The 27,653-nt window shown below is 47.3% G+C and overlaps 1 protein-coding gene and 1 long non-coding RNA gene across 5 annotated transcripts; both read right to left on the bottom strand.

The window, feature by feature from the left end:
• Positions 1-12,146: 12,146 nt before the first annotated feature.
• Positions 12,147-15,862, bottom strand: LOC115067693. The gene is made up of 3 exons (XR_003847066.1): positions 15,734-15,862; positions 12,946-13,062; positions 12,147-12,801 (listed from the first exon to the last, which is right to left on the bottom strand). It is a non-coding gene; the product is annotated as an uncharacterized LOC115067693 (long non-coding RNA).
• A 505-nt stretch (positions 15,863-16,367) lies between these two features.
• Positions 16,368-26,572, bottom strand: Hemk1 (HemK methyltransferase family member 1). 4 transcript variants are annotated; one of them, XM_008853099.3, is made up of 11 exons: positions 26,412-26,572; positions 24,964-25,349; positions 24,538-24,629; positions 24,120-24,213; positions 20,080-20,214; positions 19,725-19,789; positions 19,387-19,436; positions 18,172-18,280; positions 17,148-17,243; positions 16,899-17,012; positions 16,368-16,774 (listed from the first exon to the last, which is right to left on the bottom strand). In XM_008853099.3, exons 2-11 carry the CDS (start codon positions 25,183-25,185, stop codon positions 16,738-16,740), a joined length of 1,014 nt encoding a protein of 337 aa, XP_008851321.1. In that variant the 5' UTR covers positions 25,186-25,349; positions 26,412-26,572; the 3' UTR covers positions 16,368-16,737. The 4 variants fall into 4 exon arrangements, with proteins under 4 accessions (XP_008851321.1, XP_008851320.1, XP_029412041.1 ...); XM_008853098.3 differs by lacking the exon at positions 26,412-26,572 and adding an exon at positions 25,974-26,357; XM_029556181.1 differs by lacking the exons at positions 16,368-16,774; positions 26,412-26,572 and adding exons at positions 17,415-17,464; positions 25,974-26,359 and having other exon boundaries at positions 16,900-17,012.
• Between the last annotated feature and the right edge of the window lie 1,081 nt (positions 26,573-27,653).

A 27,653-nucleotide genomic window follows, 5' to 3' on the forward strand; every position in this document is an offset into this window, starting at 1 on the left:
ACAAGGCAGCTCACTGCCACTTGGAACTCTAGTTTCAGGGGATTTGACACCCTCTTCTGGTCTCTACAGGCACATACATATATACAAGCACTCACATACATATAAAATAAAATAGATCTTTTTTTAAAGAATAAAATTATCTATTAGAAGTGAAGTTAACAGGTTGGAGAGATGGCTCAGCAGGTAAAATCTTTGCCTTGCAAGCAAAAGGACTAGAGTTCTGTTCCTCAGAACCCACATAAATGTCCAAGGTCATGATAGCCTGTAATTCCAGTGTTAGGAGGGCAGAGACAGGGGATCCCCAAAGCAAGCTGGATAGTTAAACTAGCCATATTGGTGAGCCCTGGGCCCAACTAAAAGATCCCACCTCAATGGGATAAGTAATCAAGCAAGACTCAGGCCTCCACATGTACCTGCTACATGTGCACCTGCACTCATACACATCAACTCACATACATATGAACATGCATATACATACACCACACATACATACAGACACATGCAAAATAAGTTAATTGTGTTTTGTTTTATTTTTTGCTTTTTTCAGTCTTTTTGAGACAGGGTCTCCCTATAGCCCCAACTGGCCTGGAACTCACTATGTAGACCAGGCTGGCCTTGAACTCACAGAGATCTCCCTGCCTCTGCCTCCCAAGTGCTGAGACTAAAGGTGTGCACCACCATGCCTGGCTATAAGTTAATTAATTAAAAAGAAGTAACCTGAAAGGCTGAGGCAAGAGGATTGCTATGAGTTTAAGGCCAGCCTGGGCTACAGTGTGAATTTCAGAGAGCCTGGGCTACAGAATGAGACCATGTCTCAAAAAGCAACAACGTAGCCAAGCATAGTGGTGCATACCTTTCATCCCAGTGCTCAGGAGACAGAGACAGGCAGATATCTGTGAGTTCAAGTCAGTCTGGTCTATGTAGTAAGTTCCAATTCAGCCAGGGTTACATAGTGAAATCTTGCCCCTCCCCTCAGAAAAAAATGTAACAACAGTAACAATAAAAAGTAGAGTAAAATAAATTATGTGTTATATAATAATGCCAAATTTATGATGATTTATTTTATTTTTACTTAGTTTTTAATTTTTGTGCTAAGGATTGAACCCAGGGCCTCCCACACACCAGGCCAGTGCTCTGCCAGTTAGCCACACCCTCGGCCCTCGGTTTTTCTGTTTTGTTTTTTTGTTTTGTCTTTTTTGAGACAGGGTCTCCCTATAGCCCCAGCTGGCCTGGAACTATGTAGGCCAGGCTGGCCTCGAACTCATAAAGATCCATCCGCCTCTGCCTCCCAAGTGCTGGGAATAAAGGCATGCGCCACCATGCCCAGCCCAGCCCTGAGGTTTTTATTGTCATGTTAAATGTTTTCTTAGAAAGAAATCTTTCCTGTCCATAGTTAATTCTCATGAAGTCTTCCTGGTGGCCACTCTGCATCAGAGCAGCACACACTGTATTTGTTTCCCTGGGGCCTGAACAGTGTTATTGTGAAAATGGATGAGCACAGAGTGTCAAGTCCCTTGTACTGATGATTTCCATGTGTTCTTGGTAAATGTACTGAAAATTGATTCTTTACAGGCTTGTATTGTGCTCTAAATACTATGTCTCAGGCAGATTCAGAGAGAATAACAACAGACCAGACACAATTTCTAACAAATCATACAAGAATAATTTTGGGGGGAAAAAATTCAATGTCAACCTCACACTTGCCACCACCTTGGAACAAATATTTCAAGATTAAAATGAAATAATGTTTAAATTTTCCTTTAGAGTGCCTCCTTGGAAGGCACAATAGCGTGGCTATGAGTAACAGAGCCTCTTTTTAAAATTTTTATTATTTTTATTATTTTTTATGTATATGAGTGTATTGCTTGCATGTATGTAAGTGCACCTGTGTCATGCAATGCCTGCGGAGGTCAGAAGAGGATGTCAGATCTCCCTAGAACTGGAGTTATAGATGGGTGTTAGCCACCATTTGGGTGCCTGGAATAGAACCTGGCTCCTCTGAAAGAGCAATCAGTGCTCTTAAATGCTGAGCCATCTCTCTAGCCCCCAGAGCCTCTTTTTTGATATGGCTTCCCTGCATTTCCCCAAGCAGCAGACCCAGACAAGGACAAAAATGCAAACAGCCTGTTTGGAAGCAATGCCAAGGGTGCTGGAAGACTGTTCCATAGTTCCTTCCCTCTTCTGTACCCTTGACGCTCAGCTGAGGCACTGATTGTCCTTGCTCCCAACAGTCTTTTTTTTTTTTTTTTAATATTTATTGTTCTTTTATTCTCATCTATTCTACAGATTTCCTATGTTTCACCTAGAAATAACCAATAATGTAACCTGAGCTTTGATGAGTTTCTAGTTTCCAGATCCATTGGAAATTATGCTGGGATCAAATACCATAATCAAATTCATTCTTTTAATGTGCAGGAGTTTTTCCTGCATGTATTTAAGTGCACCCATGCCATGCAGTGCCCATGGAGGCCAGAAGAGGGTGTGGGATCCCTTGGAACTGGAGTTACAGATCATTTATTAGCCACCATGTGGGTGCTGGGAACTGAACCCCAGTCCTCTGGAAGAACAGTCAGTGCTCTTAGCCTCTAAACCATCTCTTCAGCCCTTCAACAGTCTTTATATAGGTGATTTTTATAGTGAATAGTCTAAGAAAGTACAGATAATCTGCCCTTTGTTTCTAATCCAGGGCCTTGTGTTTTCTGCCAGCATCCTTGAGAACATATAGGCTAACTCATTAGTTTACAACGTAGATTAAAAAAAAAAAAAAAAAAAAAAAAAAAAAAAAAAAAGAGACCTCAGCTTTTGGGGCAGCAGAGGCCATTGCTCAGCTGTTAAGAGCACCAGCTACTCTTCCAGAGGATCTGGGTGTAGCTCCTAGCACCCATGTGGCAGCTAACAACTATCTCTAACTCCAGTTCTAGGGGATCTGACACCTTCTTTTGGCCTCCATGGGCAATGCACACATGAGGCACACTTACATGCAGGCAAAACATTTATATACATAAAATAAAATAAAAGTTTTTAGAAATCTCATTTTTCACTGTGTTGGGGGTGGGGCACAAAAGACCAGAGGTCAACCTTGGTCATCATTCTTTAGGTACCATCCACCTTTTTTGGAACACGGTCTCTCACTGGCCTGGAATTCACCAAGTAGTCTAGACTGGCTGTCCCAGAGAGCCCCAGGGATCCTCCTGTCTCTGCCTTCCCAGCCACTAGGATTATGAGTAGACACAGCCATGTCCAGCTTTTATGTGGGTTCAGGTCCCCATGCCTGCATAGCTAAGCTATCTCCCCAGTACAACACAATTCTTAATATAAAGGACAAAGGAAGTGAGTCCAGGATCAATTTTAGCCTTAGTGGGTAGAAATAAAGGAGACAGACGCTGGAAGAGGGGATGCTAGAGTCAAAGGAAAATTCCAGAGGCTGAAAGAGGATGGAGAACATTTTAGCAAAATTTGGAAGCTAGTTCAATACAAGGAGAAAGAGAAAGAAAGAAAGAAAGAAAGAAAGAAAGAAAGAAAGAAAGAAAGAAAGAAAGAAAGAAAGAAAGAATCCTAGGAGGGCAGGACAGTACTAGCAAGGGTATTGTAAGAGATCCTGGGGAAAGGTCACTGAAGCCTAGGAGGTATCTAGGTTAGTCCCCAGATGGGTTTTGAGAATCATCAGCCTCATAACTGAGTGATTGATAGAGTACAGCCCTTAAGAGGGTGCCAGGCTCCAAATACCAGGCCAAAAAGGTCAGGGAACTAGGTAATTACTCTCCCACACCTGCCCCAACATGCTGTGTGACACTAAACAAGTTAAGGATCCCTCAGAGTTTCAGCCTTCTTTTCCATGAAATGGAGGTACAGTACTTAAGCTTCCACAATCTCCCATGACGCAGAGGTAGTGGCCGTGCTTCTGAGACAGGGCAATAACACACACACACACACACACACACACACACACACACACACACACAAAGCCACGGCTCTGATCTGGTTTCCAGAGCCTAGAAACTCCCTCATCCAAGGGCGGTCCTGCATACATTATGATCATGCCCAGTGTTCAAGTCCCACACCCATGCACATGCATTTACACGTGCAGGGGTGTGCAGGTCTCTGTAATGTGCATGTAGAATATGTCCAGGTCTTCCTGGAGCCTAAAGCTTTGTGTGGTTCCCCATCACTGACCAGAGAAATCCTAAGAACCCAGCCCCTCACTGGGGGCCTATCAGGTCATGAGTTCTCCAAAATGAAGCTCCACCTGAGCTATCCTACCTCTCTGGCATACATACATTTGGCACTTAATAAAAGATTGTGGAATAAATGATGTTTCAAAGGGATAAGAGGAACAGGACATAAAGGGCCTCAGTCCACTTCCCTAAGCTTGAGGAGGTGGTCTCAGTCCTTAGCTGCCCCAGAACCCCTCACAGAGGATGCTGGCAGGAGGACTTGTCTCAGATGCTGTGTCCTCACCTGACTCTGAATCCTGCCCCACCCCGGTGGCCTTAGGGAGGCTGAGGTGCCTGGCTCTTAACTGTGACTCAGCGGAAGAAGACAGAAGAGGTGGGGGTGATGCTGGGGCCCAAAAGGGTTTTGCTTCTCATTTCTCTTTTTCCAAAGCACAGTCAGTTCCCAGAAATGAAGGTACTCAGAACCAGAGAAACTCCAGGCTTTCAGGGGCCCTGGGTTCCCTAGTCCACCTATCTTGAAGACACCGTCAGGCCTAGGGACATCCTTAGGGACTTCCTTAGGGACATACCTCCGGCTTGGGGCTTCCTTCACTGTCCCAAAGCAGGGATTATGTGCCTGGCACATCCACGGTGGAGCCAGGTGGGGGCTGTGAAGTCTAGAAACCTTTCAGAAACATGTGCTTCAGATTCACTTGATGCTGGGAGGGAAGAGGTACCTCTAGGACTTGAAGTTGGGGGAGACTGGAAGCTTCAGGAAGGGAGTAGTCGTGCCAGCTTATCAGGCCCCCAGACGTCCTGCCCACAAGTTCCTTCCCCCTCCCTCCTCTTCCTTCTAACTTAAATTTTTCGTGTGTGTGTGTGTGTGTGTGTGTGTGTGTGTGTGTGTGTACACGCATGGGCACAGAAGTCAGAGGACAACTTGCAGTTTTCTCATTCCACATGGAACTTAGGTCATCAGGCTTGTCAGCAAGTACTTTTACTCTCTCAGCCATCTTGCTGGCCCCCTTCTTTTTTCCTTCCGCTTTTTTCTCTCCTCTCTCTTCTCCCCCCAACCTCATCCCTGAGACAGGGTTTTACTATGCAGTCCTGGCTAGCCTGGAACTCATTATGTAGACTAGGCTGGCCTAGTCTAGAACTCAGAGAGATCTACCTGCCTCTGCCTTCCAAGTACTACAATCAAAAGTGTGTGCCACCCTGCCAGCTTCCTCTTTTTTTCTCCTGTCCCCCTTTTTTTTTTTCATATTTTAAAGAAAAAAGCATTGCAGGGAAAGGAATGGAACTACAGATCATCATAGTAAGTGAAATGAGCCAGACTCAGAAAGACAAATATCCAATGTTTTGTCTCATAAGCAGAATACACACACACACACACACACACACACACACACACACACACACGACATAGAAGCATGTAGAAGGACTGTGAGGGGAGGAAGGGTTCTAAGGGGAGGGGGACAAGACTGTAATGGGGGAATGACAAAATAGCAAATGTGTTCTCTCTTATGCAGAATCTCGTTTTATACACACATATGACAAGAAAGCAGAAGGGTTACTATTTGGTGGAAAGGAAATAAGCGAGACGGGGGAAAAGGAATGAGAGAGCAGTGAGGGGTGAATAAGAACAAGAGGCAATGATATTACACACACACACACACACACACACACACACACACACAAATGTAATAATGAAACATTACTTTGTATGTTAACCAAAATAATTTTTAAAATATTTTATTATTTTTATGTTTATGAGTGTATTGCCTGCATGTATGTAAGTGCACCCATGTTGTGGAATGCCCTCAGAGGTCAGGGAGTGTTGGATTTCCTTGGAACTGGAATTATGGATGGTTGTTAGCTGACATTTGGGTGCTGGGAATTGAAACTTGGTTTTTTGAAAACACATGTTTGAGTACCACAAGAAAACTGAAAGAACAATCTTCTCAGCTTGGGGATAGGGCTAAATGAAGAAGTCTTGAGTTAGTAGAGCACCTTCAAGCAGGGTTTAGGCACATGCATTTGGTGCCTCCTCCTAGAAGCCCCTAGGCCTAGAAACCTGAAATGTTTCCCCCTCGCACAGAGGTGGAGACTCACTCTCTTTACTCATCTACCAGTCAAGTAGCAGAATGTGATGTCTGCCAGCTCCACTCCACATCCAGAGTACAAGATGGTCTTGTTTCAGTAGCAATCATTTGCCCTGCCTCTCTTCCCTAATATCCATGGCTCCCTGTCTGTCCCTCTGCTATGTGATATGAAAGTTAGGTACCTAAGGGCAGCCAGGAGGAAGCTCACCAGAATCTAATGCTGTTTGGCTGGCAATTTTCCTCTCTGCCTAGGGACCCTGGACTCCTAATCAGCTGCCAGATCCCTGGGCCCCTAACCAGTTGCCAGACCCCTCTGAGAAGGCCCTGGGTTACAGATGGCTTCAGTGGCCTTCTCACCTTCTCTCCTTTCAGAAGTTAGAAGACTAGGTGCAAACCCAGCATGGGCACTTGTTAGCTGTGTGACCTTGGGTAGAGCAAGCCTCCCTTTTATCTTGACAATGAGCCAGGCAGACATCCCTGATATGCTAATGTCAAGAGTTGTGATAACGAGTTTTTGGTGCCCATTACTACTTACACATGGCAGATGTCTTATTACTGTTTTTGTCATCCCTTTGTCCTGAGAGCATCTTCCCAACTGTATGTTGTGTTCCCATATGGTCACATAAGGATCTCTAGATTCTTAACACTGCCCCTGGGATTCTGAGAATATCCTACTGGTCCCAATCAAAGGGCCCCATCATGGTCCATATCCCCTGATTCAGTCCTTCAGCAGTGTTTGGAAGACAGTTGATCCAGAAGGCTTTATGCCAGTCCTACAGACCAGACATCTCCAGAGACTGAACAGTTGTAGTCATTTGCCCTGCCCCCCTTTCCTGACAGTCAGAGAGAGCATCCTCAGTACCTACCTGATCCTATCATTCAGCTCAAAAACCTTGCTTTTGGGACCTTGGTCCCAGAAATGCATTTAGAATACAACCAGGATACTCCACCGCTATACACTTGCTCTTACACCTCCATGCCATATGCTGTCCAGCCTCTCAACTTTTGCCCAGGCTTTCCCCATTGCCTGCCAGAACCCTCAGCTATATTCTCCTCACCTCCAAGCTTATGTGATGGCGACCAAGACCTCAGGCCCTGGGGTACATCTTGAGCCAGAATATGAGCTCAGATAGAAAATGAGCAGTTCTGGCTTCTGGTCTATAAGATGAGGACTTCACAGCCTTCACTTTACAGGATAGACTGAGGGCTAAGCAGGATAATCCTGGACGGTCTTATCTGAGGGTGCACCACACAAGCTCTGTGTTTTACAGCTGTTCTTCTTGGGTGTGATCTATCTCCCTGAGCCTGGGACTTAGTAGAGTTTGGGACACTGAGATCTTGGTTCTGAACTGCGCATGCCTCAGGAAAGGGGCTCATCAGAGAAGCTACTGCATTCCTGGAAATCCCTGTGGAGACAGCCCTGGAAATTTTTGCTCCAACATGTGAAGTTTATCATTGAGCTCTGAAAAGGATCACCCAAGACCTAGCTATGCCCATCTCAATGCCTCTCATGGTCAGAAAGGCACCAATGGCAGCCTCAACCTCTCTTTGCTATGCAATCTGACCCACTGATGCACTCAGCTGAGCCTTTGTGTTCTCAATTAAAACCCAAGGATAGTGAAACTCCTCACCCATAGAGTTTCATATTTATAGCTAATAACACAGAGGGTCTAATTGGGATCCATACCTGGCAGACACTAAAAAATTATAAGGTCCAAGGGCAGGCACAGCTCAGGGAGCATTAACCTGAGTTCTCTCTGAACACTCACAGATCAAATCTTCTCACTTACTTCCAGGAAGGACAGGGATTTAACTGCCTCTTCTGGCAGGTGAGAATGTTTCTGAGTGCACAGTGAGTTAGAAGCCTTCAGTAGATGAAGGGCTGGCCATTGGGAGAACAAAGACAATTGTCCTGCACCTGCTCTACTAGGCCTAACTTCACCTGCAGCACAGGGATCTCACAGCACAGGTTGGTACATCAAGCTCCAACAATGTACCTGCTGCCTGGGCCCAGAGTGGGGAACATCTGGTCTGCCTGCTCTTCCAGATGCATGCCCCTGGAAAAGTCTACAGAGTTGGTAGGACAGAGGCAATTCATGGCTGCCCCTGCTCTGAGAATCTCTGGGGAGACCCAGGCCCTGGGAAAGGGGCCACCTGGTCTCTAATGTCTCTAATGGTTAGATGGGCACCAATGACAGCCCCAACCTCTCTCTCAGTTTGCTATACAATCTGACTCATTGATGTATCCAGCTGAACCATGGTGTTCTCAATTGTAACACAGGATAACTAAACTCTCCACCTGTGGAGTTCCGTATTTATAGCTAACAACAAAGGGGCTGCTTGGGATCCATACCTACATAGGACAAAGCTGCTCTAAACTGTCTCAGCTGAGCCCTAGAGAAGGTTAGACCAGTTCAAGTTCCCAGTGAGGTAAAGGTAACCTTCATTTGCTTGTCTTACTGAGCTATAAAAAACTGGTCTTTCCAAGCTGGGCGTGGTGGCGCATGCCATTAGTCCCAGCACTCGGAAGGCAGAGGCAGGCAGATCTCTGTGAGTTCGAGGCCAGCCTGGTCTACATAGCGAGTGCCAGGCCAGCTGGGGCTACAGGGAGACCTTGTCTCAAAAAGACTTAAAAACAAAAAAACAAAAACTGGCCTTCAATGACCACCTACAGGACTGGTAGGTGGTTATATGGGAGAAAAGAGGCCCCCAGAATTTGAAGTTTTTCCACTCTTCCTAGTTATAAGGCCAAAGATGTCCAAAAGTCAGTGAAGAGGGTCCTAGGGGCCAGGGAAGCAGTACACAGCTAGTTCCTTCAGAGGGTGCAGCACCCACTCATTCTGTGAAGAAAACTCTACTTTCTTCACAACTGTCAGAGTTTCAAATGGGAGCCAGATATGGGTGTCCATATACTCCAAGCCTACAGTCAAGCTAATATGGCTTATGTTGGTTCATGAACCTAGCACAGAGAATTTTATAGGTCAGAACTTATGGTACAGAAGCTATATGGAGAATCATGTAAGAACCACCCATTAGCTACAGAACCTTGGAGACAATGGGATCCAAGAGAACTATTCCAGGAGTCAGGAAGCAAGTGCTATGTGAACTCAAGTAAAACCCTTGGGTTTGGGCCATATCTCTGGAGCCTGGCATGTAATAGTGCTTGGGAGACTGAGATCTTGGCACTGTGTAACATGTGCCAGGATCAAGGCAGCTGCTGTGGTTTTTAAAAACCCTATGAAGATAGCTCTGGAAACTCCTGCTCCTGCTCCAACAGGTGGATCTTAGCACTGAGCTCTGCAAGGGACGGCCCAGGACCTTTTATAACTATGCTAACCTCAGTGCCTCTGCTGGACAGATGGGCACCAATGGCAGTTTCATCCACTCTTCCAGTTTGACAGCAGACTTACCATTTGGGAAGAGGAAGAATCAGGGTTAGACATGAATCTTGCTATAATCTACCCTTGATATTACTTAAAATACCATCAAGCCCTCTTGGCTTCATCTAAAGTACATCCAGGGGATTTGAGGCCAAGTTGACCCCTTAATCCCAGATATCTGAACTGTCTGTCCTCAGCCTCTCTCAAATCCAGTATATAGCAGATCAGCCAATGCCTGGAGTCCCAGGAACACTCCATTTGACTCCCAGGTTAGAACTGTGGTATCAGGAGCTCCAGGCCCTGGCCAGGTTGGATAACTACTGCCCCTTAGTATCTCTCATCCAGAATGGAATCCCAGCCTCAAAATGGACAGGGTCATAGATACCAGTTGGCAACTTCAGCTTCGGAAACTAAGAAGCTGACATCCATAGGGATGACCAGATTCCATTCCAAGATCAAATGGTGAAACAGCCCAGCCTGAGCTAAGTACTGCATGGTGGCTGGAAAGAGCCCAACTATATACATCGACATGGAGGTGTCAGGCTATCTGCTTAGTCACAGGTTGTTGTGTTCACTTTACAGGTATAACACCTGTATAGAGTGTGGGCCCTGCTCACACTCCAAGGCTATTGAGCTAATCACGTAACTCCATGCGAAGCCAGGACCAGGCTTGAACCCAATCTCAGAAGGCCTGAGTAGACCTCATGTCACTGGAGATGTCACAGTGAGTTCCAGGACAGCTGGGGCTTCAGGGAGATCCTGTCTCAAAAAGACCATGGAGGCCAAACTCACACACTCTCTCTAATTCTGGTCTCATTCCCTAACACTCCCAGTGTCTGGGTCAGTCTCTCACCCTTATCAGTCTTCCAGTCCTCTCTCTCTCTCCCTGCTTAAGCTTAAGCTGGCAGACTGAGGAGGGTTTGCCACCCCACACTTGGCCACATCCCCTCTCAGAGGTATTTGAGGCAGTGCACCATGTATCTCCAAACTCTTCCAGTCTCTGTTTATTTCCACATTCCAATTTGAGAGCCACTCCATTTTTAGGTGTTTATCAGCACTGTTACAGTTTGAGCTTGCAATATCCTTCAACAACTTACATGTTGAAGGCTTGGTCCCAGCTGTAGCACTATTGAGATGTGATAGAAACTTTAAGAGGTAAGGCCTAGTTGGAGGCAGTAACTGTGGCCTTTACAAAGGTATGCATTGTCCTTGACTCTTTCTGTCTTTGCTTCCTGGCTGCCATAAGGTGAGTAGCTTTCCTCCACTATGATATTTCTGCTTTGTCACATACCCAAAAGCAATGGAACCAGCCAATCTGAAACTGTGAGCCAAATAAATCTTACCTCCTTTTAAGTTGTCATGTCAGACATTTTGTTATAAGAATACAAGTGATAGGCTAACAAGGATGGTTCAGAAGACAAAGGCACTTGCTGCCAAGTCTGACAACCTGAGTTTGATCACTGGGACCCACATAGTAGAAGAAAAGAATCGACTCCCATAAACTGTTCACTGACCTCCACATGCATACTGTGGCATATGGGTGCCCACACACACACACAGGCACACGTAAAATAAATATAATAAAAAATTTAAAAAGAATACACAATGATTAATATAAGTACTCTACTTCAAATACCAAAATCTATAGTAGTTTCCTATAGTGCCTGTAATAAGTTACCATAAGTTTAGTAACTTAAAAAAACAGCTGGGCATGGTGGCGCATGCCTTTAATCCCAGCACTCGGGAGGCAGAGGCATGTGGATCTCTGTGAGTTCAAGGCCAGCCTGGTCCACACAGTGAGTTCCAGGACAGCTGGGGCTTCAGGGAGATCCTGTCTCAAAAAGAACAAAAAAATAAAATTTAATTTAATTTAACTTAATTTAAAAAAAAAAAAAAAACATAGGTATCACTGCCTAACTCTAGAGGTTAGAAATCAAGATAAGTTTCACCTACTTAACTGAAGGTGTAGCAGGACTGCATTTTTTCCTGGGGCATTGCTTGACTCATAGCTCCTTCCTCCAGCAATTATGCCACTTTGACCTCTGCTTCCATTGTCCCATTTCTCACTCTGAGACTGCTCTCCTTCTTATAAAGACACTGAGTTTACCCAAATAATCCAGGACATTTCTTTCTCAAGATCTTGAATCACAGGGCTGGGGAGATGGCTTAGTTGGTAAAGTATCTCCTGTGTAAACTTGAGGACCTGAATTTGGATCCCTAGTACCCATGTGAAATCAAGGCACTGCAGCATACATATGTAACCTTAACACTGGTGGGGTGGAGGCAGGAGGATCCCTGGGACTTGCTGGCCAAGGAGTTTTGCAGAATTGGTGAGGACCAGGTTCAATGAAAGGCCCTGTCTCAAAAAATAAGGTAGAAAGTGATTGAGGAAGACAATTTCTCGCCTCTCCATGCATGTGCACACACACCTGCAAGCACATGAATGCATATACACATACCACATATATACACATAACACAGACTTTAATCATATCTGTGAAGTTGTGAAGTCCTTTGTGCCACACAAGGTAAAAATTGTGGGTTTGGGGGATGAGGACATGGGCATCTTTGGGAGCCATTATGCTGCCTATAGGGTCACCTCATTCATCTAAAATCCAGGGTCTTATCCAGGGCAGAAGGGTCATAAAGGCAGATCAGGCCACCCTCCTATCCACCACCCTGGCTGGAAGCTGCCTAGGGCCAAGAGCTTCAGGAAACCTGGCGCCTGTCCTTTGCTGTCGCCAAGGACAGCCTGTTCTCCTGGCATGGCTGCTGGGTAGGATCAGGTGCACTGGAGCACTCGAAGAGACTATGGCTCAATTTGAACAGCTGCTGGGCTCAGGCAGGAGGCCAGGCCTCACATCTTCCTCTCTCTGCTGACTGGAATATGTGAGTGCTACTATCAGGTCAGATGAGGGCTATCTGGAAACTTCCAGCCTAAGTCTAGAAAATGTATATGCTGTCAGTTTATTGGTGGACATTTACTGAACCTGACTAGGTCAGTCTCACAGGGAGCCCCAGAGAGATGAAACTGGAAGGTTTCCAAATTGAGAAGATAGACACATGGGTATGGCACTGGTAGAGACATGGGTAGGCGAAGGTTAGAACACTATGACATGGATCAGCCAGCAATGGTGAGCAAGGGCACTCCTCATGGATACACTGCTGAAGAAAGGGGAAGATATGTTCAGGGGAGTACTGCAGGGCAGCTGAGGTTCAGGACAGTAGAGAATATGAAGGTCCATAGGGAAAGACAGGCTAGGTTGCAAGGGCTAAAGGGCTTCCCACTTCAGGCCAGCAGTTTCATACCTGTCAGCAGTAGAACTTTTTGTTCTGACAGCAGCTTACTCAGAGCTCTGGTGGGGCCAGGAAGGAGTACCCTAGGGCTTTTCTCACAGCTGTTTCCCCACCTCTTCAGACAGGACTCTGCAGAACACAGAGACCATACTTAGGGCCTGGGAATCCAACCAAGGTTTAGGTCAGAGATTAGGAACAGATGACCACCTAGGGTCGAGGTGGAGGTGGGCAAGCAGAAGAGGGCGTATTTCTCATACCTGGGGGCACATTTTAATAAAGCAGCCCTATGGAGAAGCCCATGGGAAATGGTGAAAAGCATTCAACTGTGATACAAGACCACAGTTTCCCTACCTGCTGGAGAAGGGGGTGGAACTGTTCTCCTAGGTTCTGGCCTCAAGGCCTCAGGGGCCTGCAGAGCCTGGGCTGTACCCTTTGTCTTCCTCCTGCACTGTCCTCAAGGGCTTCTTGACTTGTACTAAGTCTCTGGCTCTAGTCTCAGGAGAGACAGGAAGACAGGGTATGTGAACCTGGCTTTCTCTGAGTAGAGCCCACTGGCTATCATGGCCTAGGCCTCAAGTACTCGGGCCTGCTGGGGAGAGGTTGAGAAGAGCTCTTCCTGGTGGTTCTTGTCTCCACAGGGCAATGACATCTACAACTAAAATCCTGCCATTTCTCCTCTCCTAACTGCTGTGTCTCTGCCTACCTTTTGTTGATACTGAGTAGACCCAGCAGGGCACAAGGCCTTCCCTCTTTGTGCCTATCCTCAAGGCATTGAACATACCCACATGTACTAAGAAAACCTCATCCTAGCTGAGGAGCTATGGCCAGGTGATGGCTTTTGGGTAGGCGGGGAGAGTTGGTTTCCTTTAAGTGTGACCCCTGGTAGGTTTACTATGCTCCAGTGAATGCCCTCACACCCAAGAGGATATTGGCAGCAATAATTGGACCCAATACACAATGGGTTATTTTTTTCAAAAATAAGAGGAGACAAAGTTGGGAGGTGCTAGGGATGTGGGGGGTGGATCTGGGAGGAGTTAGGGGGATGACTGGAGGTTAAATATGATCAAAATACATTGTATGAAATTTTCAAAGAATTAATAAAAATATTTTTTTTAAAAAGAAAAGGAGGGCCTGGAGAGATGGCTCAGAGGTTAAGAACACTGGTTGTTCTTGCAGAAGACCCGGGTTTGAATCCCAGCACCCACATGGCAATTAAAAACTGTCCATAACTCCAGTTCCAGGGGATCCGATAGCCTCTCTGTCCTCCACGGGCATTGCACAACTCAGGTGCACCTGCCTACCATGCAGGCAATACATGCATACACATAAAATAAAAATAATAAAGAAAAAGAAAAAGAAAAAAGAAAAGGAAAAGCTAGGTGTGGTGGCACATGCCTTTAATCCCAGCACTTGGGAACCAGAAGCAGGAGGAGCTCTGTGAGTTTGAGGCCAGGTTGGTCTACCTAGTGAGTTCCAGGACAGCTGGGGCTACAGGGAGGCCTTGTCTCAAAAAAGACAAAAAGACAAAAAAAAAAAAAAAGGAAAGCTCATCCCATGAGTCCCTCACAACCATCCTATATATAAAGCACATTGGCACCATTTCTCAGGGTTTGGAGGTCAAAGCTGAATAAAGTGAAGTTGTCTGCCCAAGGTCATATTCTGGTGAGGCGGAGACTCTAGACTCTAAACCCAGGTTTGTGTGACTCCAGCATGGTAACTCAGTGTCTGAGGCCCAGTTAAGCTAGCAAGCTATAGGCCCTGCCTTGCCAGTCTACTTGGTTTGGACTTTTTTCCCAGTGGAGTCAAGCCCCATTCTTTTCTGGGAAGGAAGTTGTTCCCAAGGGTGGCTCCTGCTCCAATGACCCTAGCTTCCCCTGTCATTCTACATCATTACTCTCATGGGTGCCATATCCATAGGCTTGGTAAGGCCTTACCTCAGAAACTGCCCTGAGGCCAGGAGGCGGGAGACTGTCATGAATTCAGCACTGGCTGTGAGACAAGGGGCAACAGACTGCTAGAGGTCAGGGCAGCTGCTGAGACAGCAAGAGCCAAAGGGCACAGGCAGGAGGAAAGAAAGGGCAATATTCATACTGGCTTTGGCAGGCAAAGTCAAGGGCATAAGGGGCTCAGGAGGTGAGGAACCTTGCTCTAGATGTACCCTGTACCCCATGCTACCCTCCCAGGTTCCTTCTGGAACAGTTATGAGGGAAGAGTCCAAGCTCCATCAAAGGAAGCCAGAGGCAATTCAGGGACTACACAGCTGAGGCTGGGCACAGGACAGGTCGCTAGGGCCAGACGCTGGGGCTCTGGGACCTGCAGTGCAGCCTCTGCCAAGACAAACTCACCCCAACCACAGCAGCAGACATTACCCAGGCCAGATATGAGTTCAGAATACAGATTCCTAGACAACAAGGACCTTACTTTCTGTCTCAACCCAAGTACCTCCTATCAGCAGATGTCAAGCAGAACACACCTTCTCTTGGCACCTTAGTCTTCCTGCCTAGACAGTAGGTATTCAGGAGCCAGCATGCACATCCTATTTGGCTGACCTAGGATAATATGAAGCTGCCCCCTTGCACTGCCCCTGGACTCAGAAGAGCCAGCTTCTTATAGAGAAAGATGACTGAGGTCCAACTGCAAGACTCTGCCCTTCAGCTGTCCTGGCTCTGGCAGAGGCGCTACCTATCACACCACACTGCCTCTGGCTGCTCTACCTCAGGCCATTGAAAATGCCAGGGGCAGGAGGAGTTTTACATATACTTTGCCACCCACCTAGATGCAGTCTTACACCAAAACTCACCAAGAAGTTTCCTGTTACTGCTTACAGTAGGCTGATCTTTGGGCTTCTTGGTAGCCAGGACTCTGCATAAACTAGAGCTGGGGTAAAAGTCACAACTTAGTGCCCAGTCCTGGTTGGGTGTGCTAACAAAGAAATAATAAGTGGATTATCTGAAACCCTAAATTCAACTTGGAAGAGATGGTTAGCTAAAAGTGTAGAGAATAAAAGCAAACAAGAGCCCTGCCTCCCATCCCCACTGATTCAAACCTTCACTTAAATGAATGTGGGCATGCAACCCCAGATTCACGTGTCAAAGACCCTCAACCCCATCCCCACCAAGAAATGGGAAGAGGCCCCTGAGCTAAAGCCAGATAAGGCCCTCATGCTTAGCCTAGCCCCAGTCAGAGAAGGGTACATAGGCAGACCCAGGCTGGTGGTAGACTTCATCAACCCAAAGAATGAACTGTTCTGTACAGGCCCTACGGTGTCCAAGCCCAGGAATGAGCCTCTGCCTCCCGATTCCCCTTATATCATTTCCTCACACTGGGCCTCATCCCCACTAGGTGGACACAGACAGCCTGCTTGTCTTGCTGGGTGAGGACAAAGCTCTCAGACCTAGTCCTACATGGGTAACGGGTCAAAGACCAACAAATAATGAAAACAAAAACATCAGGTCACCATTTATTGTTCTTTCAATATTTCACTGGCCACATTTTCCAACATCTTCACAGCAATTTCACCAAGAGGAACACCAAGCAACTTGCTACACTGATAGGATGGGTTGAACTAGAACGCAGCTTCTGAACCAAACTGGACACCTCTGTTCTTTGATGCCCCAGGAAGAACACTTCATCCTTGTCTCCAAATCTCCAAATATCTGTCATAGTGAATCACAAAACTACCACAATGCATGCCTGGGGTTCTGGAAAGCACCATATACCTCCCTCTGAGCAGTAATCCATGAAGAGCCATCCAGGCACCCATACAAGCTAAGGTCCTGGCCAGGTGTTCACAGGGCAGCCATACTATGGTGAAGACTTCTGGATGTGCAGGAACCGAGGCCTGAGGAGACAGGATGAGGGTCTGGGTACCACCTAAGCTCTAAGGAATGCACAGGAGGCAGAGACAAATGAACACAGTGAGGAGTATTGTGGCTATGGGAACTGAGCAGTTGGTAGAACCTTACCTGCCACAGAAATCTCTACGTACAGCCACGAGATTGAGGTGCAGGTTAGGCTGGCTCTGAAGCCAACTTCTGACAAGCTCTGGGTGCCTTGGGTCCACTTCCAAGAAGATGCTTCTACATGGAGGGGAAATAAGTCAGCTCAAGTGGGTAGGGCCAGGACCTGTGCTTCTAGGTTGTCTGGTCAGCAGCAGAATGACTGCCAGAGCATGCTAATTACACAATGGAATTGGAGAAGTCTGCTGTCCCTACCCAGAGGCATTCAAGAGCTTGGGTGCCAGGGTCAGGATATGAGCAATGATGTCCATGCCCTCCTTCCCACCATCCAGGGCCACTGGGTCTTCATAGCTAGATGGGAAAACAGTGGGAAATGAGACTGCGGTGGAGGTAAGGGTATACAAAAATGTACAGAGAAGCCAGGAAGGGCTTCCACAAAGGGCCCTCTGGACTTAGATTCTGGGTTGAGAAGTAAGCTGAGGACCTAGAGGAAGTGGTCTCCAAATGGATGGTAGTTCCTACCTTCCTGTCTCTTGTGGACAAGCACCCCCATCAAGCAGGGCTGGATATACCTGTTGAGTCCCGACGAGAGATAGCCCTTAGGGCATGATGGTCACCCACAAGAGGGCTGTTCTTGTTCTTGATCTGTGGACATCTAGAGCTGATCCTGACCATTTCTGAGAGCCCAGAAAAGGAAAGCCAGTACCCCAATCCATACTCCTACTGCCTATCCAGGGGCTAATTGGCTACAGTGGATTTTCAGTCTATGTAAAAGCAGGATGACTCAGTCCATAGCTAGAGGAGAGTTTTAGTGCTGGTTTCCCCACTAAGTCCTCATGGGACCTTAAACAGGGCACATTCTCTATCTAGGCCTTGGTCTTCTATAAAATGACACATTCATCTATGAGCACCTTCTTTTTTTTTTTTCTTTTTAAGACAGGGTCTCCCTGTAGTCCCAGCTGCCCTGGAACTCACTATGTACTACAAGAACTTCTATGAGGACTCACTGTGCCCAACACTTAAGTCCTGCCCACGAGCATGCAAGAACTATCACTCCTCCTTCAAAAACAGGAAACTGGGGCGCAGAGAAACTAGGGAGGCTCCAAGAATCTGAAGTGCAATGACAAAAACTGCATCAACATGGCTGTAGACTCTTAAACGTACCTCTCAGCACTAGGTCCCATTCAGCCCCCTCCTATCCCTTCCAAGTCAAAGAGTCCTCCACATCAAACCTACTAGGCCCTCTCTGGCCTGTCTGGTATCCCACCCCACCCTGTACCTGAGGATCTCTGGGGCCAGTTGCTCCATATCCTTGTGGAAGATGTAGGGAGGGTTGCTGACCATCCAGTCCACAGGGCCCCAGGGCAGAAGGTGTGCCCAGCTGCCCTCTGTGGTCAAAGAAGAGGGCATATAGCATGAACTGGTTCACTGACAAGTAAAAGGTGGTAACTCCACCTGTTACCATGTTCCTTAGTAGTCCCTTTTCCCAAGCCACACCATCAGCCTGACTTTAGGCCTGATAAGCCAGACTTGCAGATTAGTGGCCAGAGTCCCTAACCAGCAGCCTGACTGGGAGTGTACATGCTCTGACATATAGCCCTTCATCTAGAATGTTCTTGTTCTCTCTCCTTCCTGTCAAGGCCTCCTCATTAAGCAATATTCACTTCAAGGGCCACCTTTAATAAGCCCTTCCTGATTTCCTGGGCAAAGTAAGACCTTCTCTTCTCTGCAGAGCCCCCTGGCCTTGTCACACTCTGCTTTATAACCAATATAGTTGAAGTACATGGTGGGTAGGCCTGTCCTCCATCAGTCAATTCCTTGTGGCTTTGTTTCTTGGTCCCACCTGTGCCAGGTGCTAAACCAGGTGTATAATGCTCCATGGAGGGGACACATAAGGCTCAGGGACTCCATGAATAGAAACAGAATCAGAACTGGAACTGTACTGGAAATCCAAAGACAGTAGAAACTGACACTGTGCCACACTGCCTCGTCACTTTTTCCTAAGCAGGGCACGCATGTATTCTGACCCTAAAGATTACCGACTTTTTGTTATTTGCTTTTTTCTTTTATTTTTCTTTTTTTCTCTCTCTTTTTTTAAAGATAGGTCTTACTTTCTAGCCTAGGCTGGCCCGGAACTCACAGGAATCCTCCTACCTCAGCCTCCTAAGTGCTGAGATTACAGACATGAGCAACCATACCTGGCTCCTAAAGGCTTTCTTTTGAACTTCTGCTTATCTCTTGCTAATAAGCAAACTCTAGTTAAACTCACCAGTAACAGGAGATCAAGAAGGTATGGCTAGTCCTCTCATGGGTCAGGCCAGCCAAGGAAACAACAGCAACTTGTCTGTCTTCAGCAAGAGCTGGTCTGAGATGGCCCATGTGCAAAACCATTGGGGAACCCTTCCCCTATTTCTACAGTGCCTTGTCCACTGACAGCAACTCTGTCCAGGATCCCAGGATCCCCACCCAAAGGAAGATGGGTAGGGGAAGGTACCTAAGGTCACATCAAGGGGGATGATTCGAATCCTGTCCTGCAACTGAAGCCTAGAGAGATAGGGAGATAGAGGTGAGCATAAAAAGACAAGACTGTACTCTTGGCTACAAAGATCAGGAGGGAAGGAGAGCCCTTGTTGGATCAGCAATATACCTAGTGCCCATAGTTCATCCATTCATAAACCTGTGAAACCAATGCCAGGCTACCCTCATTGTAACTCTCTCTCCCTTAGGAGTAGAAGTCAGACACCAGAGGTTTGATAGTTGAATAAACGTCAAGTTCAGATCCCAAAGTCCAGCTCCCCAATGCTAGCCCTCTGGATCCCCCAGCCCACGTACCTCTGAGCATTCTCATGGGTCAGACTAATAGCAGCTTCCTCTTTATCCACAGCAATGACTTGACTCTGCCCCAAGAACAAAGGAAGGGAGGTGGAATTCTGGAAAGTGCCTGGTCTGGGAACCCTCTCTAGTGCCCGAGAAGAAGGAAATATGCAACACATTTTACCTATAGCTAGGCACTAGCCAGATGGGAAAGGTGGGAGTTAGAGGCTATGTCCATGCTGGCATGGACACACCTTCCTCATCTGGTCACTTTCCCTCAATACTTCCAGCAGAGGAATGTGGAGGAAGCCCAATGGGAGGAACAGTGAGTGTCTATCACAGTGCAGGGTAGAGGAATGCAAAGGGACCTTACCTTAGGGAGCTGGCTCAGCAGGCTGAGGGCAATGGCTCCTGATCCACAGCCCACATCCAGAATGAGGGGACCATCTTGGGCTCCAACTGCATAGGACCTCTGAGCCACTTCCTCTAGAACCCATTCAACCAGTTCCTGGGAGGAAGAATGTTTGGATCAGACTTGGTGCCAGTCTTGCTCCTGAGAAATCTTAACAAAGAGGTCTAAGCAGTTGATCTCTACGTGAAGGTAGGGGTAGACAAAGCCAAGCTGATCTTAATATCAGCTGGGACCCTGGGTAGGTCATGCTGCATCTCCATGCTTCAGTTTTCTTATCTGAAAAGCTGAGCATTCCTCCTGGGAACATGATAAATATTAAGCTGAGTCGTATACCTGATCCCATAACTTGGATAAGTAAACAATAAACCCCAGCTATGTCCCTTTCAGACATCTTCCCATTTTTATATTCACAGAAATGCTGAGAACCACATCTGATGGCCACTCTCTCTGCACCTGGTCCTACTTCTACAGTCCCCCCTGTATTAATCTGTTGGATCATTAAAACTGACCCATGAGGAAACTGAGGCCTAAGGGTCAAGGCCCTGGGATTGGCTCACCATGGTCAAGAATCAGGGGCTGAGAGTTGGGGATATAACTCAAAGGCAGAGCACTTGCCTAGTATGTGCGAGGCCCTGTATTCCATCTTCAGTACCATGAAAATAATAAATAAACAAACAAAAACAAACAAGGGCTGGTGTATCCTCGGCTTTTTCACAGATCTGAGTCTGGGAGGTTCCCAGGGAGGCTCCTAAGCCAAAGGGACAAGCAATTCCCTTCACAGGGTACCTGAGACTCATATTTGCGGGAGGCTGTGGCACACACAGAATGTGGCAATGTGGCACAGGTATGGTAGAAGGCCTGTCTGCACAGCACCTACTGCTGCAGCAGGAGGGTATTTTCAGACACCATCAGGTTGAAAGCAAGAGGATTTGAATCTTGCCTACCATCTGCTGCCTATAAGGGCTGTGTATATTAATCAGCATAGGATAAGGTAGGAGTGAGGGGTAGCAGTCTGCTGCTGTCCAATAGCTGAAATGTTTCTAACCAAGAGGTGAGTGGGGGGACTCAAGTAGCCATACATGGAGCAGGGAGAGGGTAATGTGGCCCCTTCTCAGGCACACACTCTGCCCTTGGATGTGGGCAGAAGGCCTGCCCTTCAAGGCTCAGAAAACTAGGAGGGACCAACAGGTGAAGAGACCCATCTTTGCAGAAAGCCTTCTTAGCTCCTGTCAGGTTCCTCCACCTCAGCTTTTCCCATCCTGAGTTGAAAGTCTAGAATGGGGTTTATCCTTCCTATTATATTAAATGAACAGAAGACCTCAGGTCTAAACCATCAGTCAGGCCCAGTGGAGCAAACAATTTCAGATCACACAAACCCATTTTCCTTTGAAGTTTTTCCTCTTGAGTCCCCCAAAGCATTTTGTCCTTCCAGGCCCCCAATCACAGTAGCAATGAGCATCCACTCCAAAGTTAACAAGTCAAAAGCACACAGAAGTTGACCCATGTTGTCCAGTCCTTCCTGTTCCATGCCCCTTCGGCACTAAAAAAGCTACAGTGAGGGAGCTTCGTTCAGTCTTGTGCCAGGCTGAGTGAGGAGCACTCAGATATGTACAGAAAGCTGAGCCCATAGGATTATAACTAGAAAAGAGCTTACTGTCTAGGTCTATGACTGAATGGCTGTGGTAAAGGCCACACAAGGCTGAAAGGCTAGCAGAATGACAATCTATGTTAGGGGTGTGAGTCTCAATGGGTTTCCCGGCCACAAACAGCCTACTATGGCTGGAGGATGGCTCCTCAGCCAGCCTACACTGGATAGCTACCTCAGAGGCATCCCTGACCTCAGACATACACCATCTATGTTAATGGTCACCTGAAGCAGGGTATGAGGCTGATGGACTGGGCTCCCAGGGCCATCAGTGACCTTTTGCCTTCTTTTCTTCCACAGACCATGGAAAGCTCATCTTGATTGTGGGACCATCTCGGGGACAGAGACTGAGATCATGTCCACGAAGTCAAGAAAATTCTTTCCTATGCAGTGAAAATTTTCCCTCTACCTGAATCTGTTGGCTCTTTGGGAAGGCTCAAAGCCAAGCTGGTCATAGACCCAGATCATCTATTCCAAGTGAACTTGGGAAGAATTGAAGAATATGGTGGGATGGAGAGACAGGAGTATGTGTACAGGCAGAGAACAGACAATTGTTGGTTTAGCCTGGAGCCTCTCTCAGCCTACAAAGCCATACCATATCAGGTAGGCTGGAATGGCTCACACCCGAACCTTGGGTTTCCTACTGTACATGCTGCCACATAGGAGACTCAGCCACCCTCTCACCCTCAGGGAAAATCAAGCTCATCAGGCCACAAGCCACTAGCAACTTTGCATTTCAGACTTTCACACCCATCATCAGAAACTGCCCTTTGATGGATGGAGAGAATACAGACATTGTGACCCCTCCCCTGTACCCATTACCCCTCTCTACCACAGGCCACGTCCTCTTGATTTCTTGGTAAGGCACCCCTACCCGATGTGGCTTCACATTGGGGCAAACCTGATGAGTTCTCAGAAATGTCTGTACAGTGAGGCGAGGACTTGGCCTCCCAACCACAGCATCCTCACTCTTCCCCTCCTCAGGCTTCAAAACTGCTTTCCTGGCCCAGACCCACCCAAAGTGGGTGGGGCACATGGGAGCTAAAAGCTCACACCTAATCTAAAAATTCCAAAACACATGGCAGGTGCCAGGTCAGCTCTGAGGGGACTCATAGGTCACTTGATAGTTGACCTCCCATGCCTTGGCTCGCCTCTGCAGATGGCAAGAGACCTTCTAACCAGAAGTCACATGTTTGGGGAAGCCACAGGGTAATCCCCAAAAGCCTGAAGACAACAAGCCACATCCTGCTTTGAGTCTCTCACCCTATCCAAGGTCATACCAATCTTAAATAGGACAGTCTCATGTGAAGAGTCAGGAAGTTCAAATGCTGCTCCATGATCCCCTACTTGAGAGCCCGTGACTTTTCAAGGCCTCGGGTTTCCTACTGTCCCTGCCCTGACATGGTGCAGGGAGGTGAAAATATAGTCTCTCAACCACAAACCACATGATAAGGGGGTGAGGATAATTAGAGGATTCTTGACTGAGGGACCAAGGCTAAGTGAAGGGAAGCTCAGGGACCCTGACTAGTAAGTGGAAGGGGACTAACTTTTCCTAGGAATATTTGTGTGCCTGGGTATCTTTCCAGAAATAACCTTCAGAGCCTAGTATCCTCTGGTTTGCCCATCATCTCCTATAAAGCCCCACTTCACCCCACAGTCCATTTTCTCTGGCTCCCAGCTCTGTCATCAACAAAGTAAGGAGAAGTTCAAGAAAGATCACAGAAAATATCTCCCAGATGAGGAACCCTCCCCAAGGTACAGCCTACATGGGCTACACAAGCCCAGTTTTAGTCATTTGAAAGATTAACACAAGTGATTACCTGATCAGACAGCAAAGCTAAGTGGAACATCAAGTCAGATTTCCTGGTCTGAAAGACCAACAATCTTATCATCTGGGCCCAGAGTGGGTAGCAACCACCTATGACGCCAGGTCATACCAGGCCTCCAGATGTCCAGCTAGAGACCTTTCCACTTCTACCCATGCCTTCTAAGAAGTTGCTGGAGGACATTTGTTTCCCATGGGTTGGGTCTACCATGGGTCCACAGGATAACTCCTTAGAAATGGCCACAACAAGCTGAGCACTGGGATATCATTACTTGGAGCACTCTGAGTCACTTCCAGTCCTTGGAGCTGGGACAGAGGCTTGGAATGTGAGGATAGTCAAGGGGAGATAGCAAGAGGAGTCCTCTATCTTGGCTCAGTCAACCCAGTCAGCAAGATAGGTAGTGTACAAGGGCACTGCTGCTAAAAAGACACCATGGGGCCTCAGCACCCCCTGGAGGAAGTCTGGGGCAAGACATGTACCTTGAACCTCACCTTCACCTTCATCCAGTCTTACCGCAGTGATATACTCACCTCTGTCTCTGGCCGAGGAATAAACACTGGGGGTACCATCTTCAGACTGAGTCCCCGAAAGTCCCACTCCCCAAGGATGTATTGCACTGGCATCCTGTAAAGGGGGCAGCAGAGGTCATTAGTGTTAGAACCAGGACTACTAAGAACTACTAAGACCACAGGGGCATTGAGGACTACCTCTAAGGCCAAAGCTATCAGGCAGGATCATGTCTGAAATCCACTGGGACACATAGTATAGGCCTACCTTCCTTCCCTTCTTCGTATTTACTACACTATCCCTCTCTTGCTACTCCCTCACTCCAACAGCTTCTTAGTCCCTAGATATTTTCCTCCTCCCTGACCATGATTTGGTGGGGTTGGGGAACGCTGGATCCCTGTTCCTCACACAGAGCCCTCAGGTCAGTTCATGGGTGCTTACCGCTGTAGTCGACGGCTACATAGTTCCTGGATGTACTGTAGTTGTTTGGGGGTCAATGGCTGGGTCCAAAGTACTGGTTTCAGGCTCTGAAACTGTCACCATAGAGAATGTGAGTAGCTGGCTCCCTTGGTCTAGGAACTGCCACCCAGGTTTCTCATGTGAATAATGCCTGTGGACTTAGCACTGGCCACTTGGTCATCCCTGAACCCAAAGTGCCTGGAACACACCACAATAGTGTACTAGATGAGTAAGTATCCATTCCTGAAACATTCCTTCAGAAAAATCCCATTAGTCTCAGCTAAGCACCCTGAGGCAAACAACAAGCAAGCAAACAAGCAAGTAAATAATAACAACAAAACCCTCACTATCTCTTCCCTAAAGGTCTCCCTCCGCCTAGTTCCTGCCCTCCTTAACATTGCACTTAACTGTTTTGGATCCAAGGACATGAGCCACGATGTATTCACTGGATTCCCGGGCCTCTGGGATACCTCTTTTCTTAAATACCTCTGTCCAGTGGCTGACCAGCCCTGTGGCACTCACCAGCCCAATCAGAGAGGAACATGAGCTTAAGGCCCAGCTCCAGATGGCTCCCCTCTTCCCCCTGGGACCAGAGAGGAGGACCCACAGACTTTGACCCCAAAGTGCCATGTCTTGGAGAAAGTTCCCAAGTGTTCCCAAGTTCCCAAGTCTCCCTTGTGATATCAGCTGTAGAGGTAGATGCTGAGAGTGGTCCCTGGCCCTAGCTGGGTAGAGTTGGATGGATCACAGGCTTTGGTTCTCCAGTGTCTTGGTTCTCAGATGTAGTTGCCACCCTAAAGGAAAGGGAGGAAAGGATCAAGAACTACCTGAGAAGGGCATGCTCTTACTCTGTCATCTCATGGACTGCAGTTAGACCCTCAGCCACCTATTTGATTTCTTGTCTTCATCAGTTATGTTTTCTCAGTTTCAGCTGAAGTAAGCTGAATCGGCATATTGAAGTCCCTGTCAATATGTGTGGGTCTGAGGGGAGGACAGCTCTATGTTAAACCCTAGTGCATGTGAATTTAGACAAGTCACTGATTTCCAGTTTCCTCATTCATAAGTGGAGAAAATAACGTGAACTCCACCGTGAGTAGTGTCTTGGTCAATGAATTATCAACAGCCTGAAGCCAGCACATCACACAACAGGGACTTGAAGTTTTGAAATTTAACTAATAGATGGCAGGAGACTGTTACAACTGGAAACTTTGCTTGGGACATTGTCTATGTACAGTCACTGTTTGAATGCTGAACTTTTTCCTCTAATATAATCCATAATCCAGGCATTAGCACAAGTTGAAAGCTGAAATTTTTAAACGTTACACTTCAGTTGACATAAACAAGCTATCTGAAGGTTTAAATCAGTGGTCTCTTTACTTGCAGGCAAATTAAGATCCAAACTAACATTTGCTGAGTACCTGCTAACTGCCAATCCTCAAAAATAGAACTCTGGGAGAACTCGGCTCTGCCAGACTCCAGACGCAACTCTGTCCACCTGTAACCGCTCCGAGAGGAATCAAAGCGGGAGGCCTGAGAGCAGCCTTCTTCCCAGATCCTCACCGGCATTATCAATAACAAGTGAGGGCGCCTCTCTAAATCTGTTTCCCCATATGCACTAGGAGATGGCGCCGGCCAGGTCTCAACAGCGTTGCAGTCCAAGTACGTGCATCCGGATCTCCACCTCTAGAGCATACCTGCTAGCATACCTCTAGAGCCCACCTGCCCTACCCACACACCGACTAGGGGAAAAGACCCCAGGACCAACTCCCGGATGTGCGTAGACTGCAGTGCACTCCCTCAGCCGCCTTGCTTCCGGCTCGGTGCTGTTGAGAAAGCGCTCGGGCGGACCACGTTACCTAGTTCCAGGGTTCCCAAAGAGGCTGAATTCCTCCATTGGGGCTGCGGGAGGTAGACAGGAAGGCTGTGAACTCTATGCCCATTACGTAGCGCATTTGCGCGAGGTCCCAGACCCACTCTTCCATAAGGTTACATCAGAGATGGGGCTCCAGCTGGCGGGAATTGCTTTACAGACCTTGCTGGGGCGGAACCAATAGCTAGCCAAAAGCGCGAGGGCGCACGAGGGCGTCACCCACGTGTCTTGGGTTTTAGAGCCAGACCAGATGTCTTGGAGGCCTGTTCTAAGAGCTTTCTGACTAGGTCTAGCTGCTTGTGGTTGGGTTTCGGTTTGGGGACTAGTCCCTGTTTGGTGAAGGGAACTCAGTTACTTGGACAGTGTAAGGACTGTGGGCTAAGGGACTAAATGGCAACTGAACCTGAGGGACTCTCCCTGACCTCATATGCACGTAGGATTCGGAGCAGGGAGCAGGAAAGAAAATACTAGAGAACTGGATTTGGATCTTGATCCTGGTGGCAACTCATTTCTTGAGTTTAAGTGCCCAGACTTTTCTAGGCTTCAGTTGCTCCTTCAGTTTTCTCCTTCAGTTGCTCCTAGTTGTGCAGGTTTGTAATCCCAGATACTGGAGTGTGGAATGGCTGAAGCAGGAGGATCACAAGTTCAAGAACAGCCTGGGCAATTTAGTGAAAACCCTCTCTCAAAAAACAAAACAAAAACAAAAACAAAAAAAACGAACTTCTTTTAAATGGGGGTACGGAGAGGCTAGAGAGGTGTCTTTGTTGTTGAGAGAGAGCATACTCCTCTTACAGAGGACAGGAGTTAAGTATTCCCATGTTGGGAAGCTAACAACCTCCTGTAACTCCAACTCCAAGGGGATCCAGGGACCCTGGCCTCTGTAAGCACCTGCACCCATGTGCACATACCCACATACAGACACATGTAATTTAAAAACAAGATAAAATAGGGACTGGAGAGCTGGCTGGGGTTAAGAACACTTGCTGCTTTTGCAGAAAACCCCCTTCAGAAGGCTCACAACTGACAGTAACTCTAGTTCCAAAGGTTCTGATGCCATCTTCTGGCCTCCTTGGGCACATGCACATGGTGCACATAGACAAGCAGGCGCATATACATACACATAAATAAAAATACGTAAAATTAATAAATCGGTTTTTTTATGGGAGGGGCTATAGATGTAGCTCACCTAGAGTGAGCACTCCACCTGCACTCAGAGTTGCACACTGAA

This window comes from Nannospalax galili, unplaced genomic scaffold (genome assembly GCF_000622305.1).
Source record: "Nannospalax galili isolate Female #2095 unplaced genomic scaffold, S.galili_v1.0 scaffold786, whole genome shotgun sequence".
In the NCBI taxonomy this organism is placed as follows: domain Eukaryota; kingdom Metazoa; phylum Chordata; class Mammalia; order Rodentia; family Spalacidae; genus Nannospalax; species Nannospalax galili.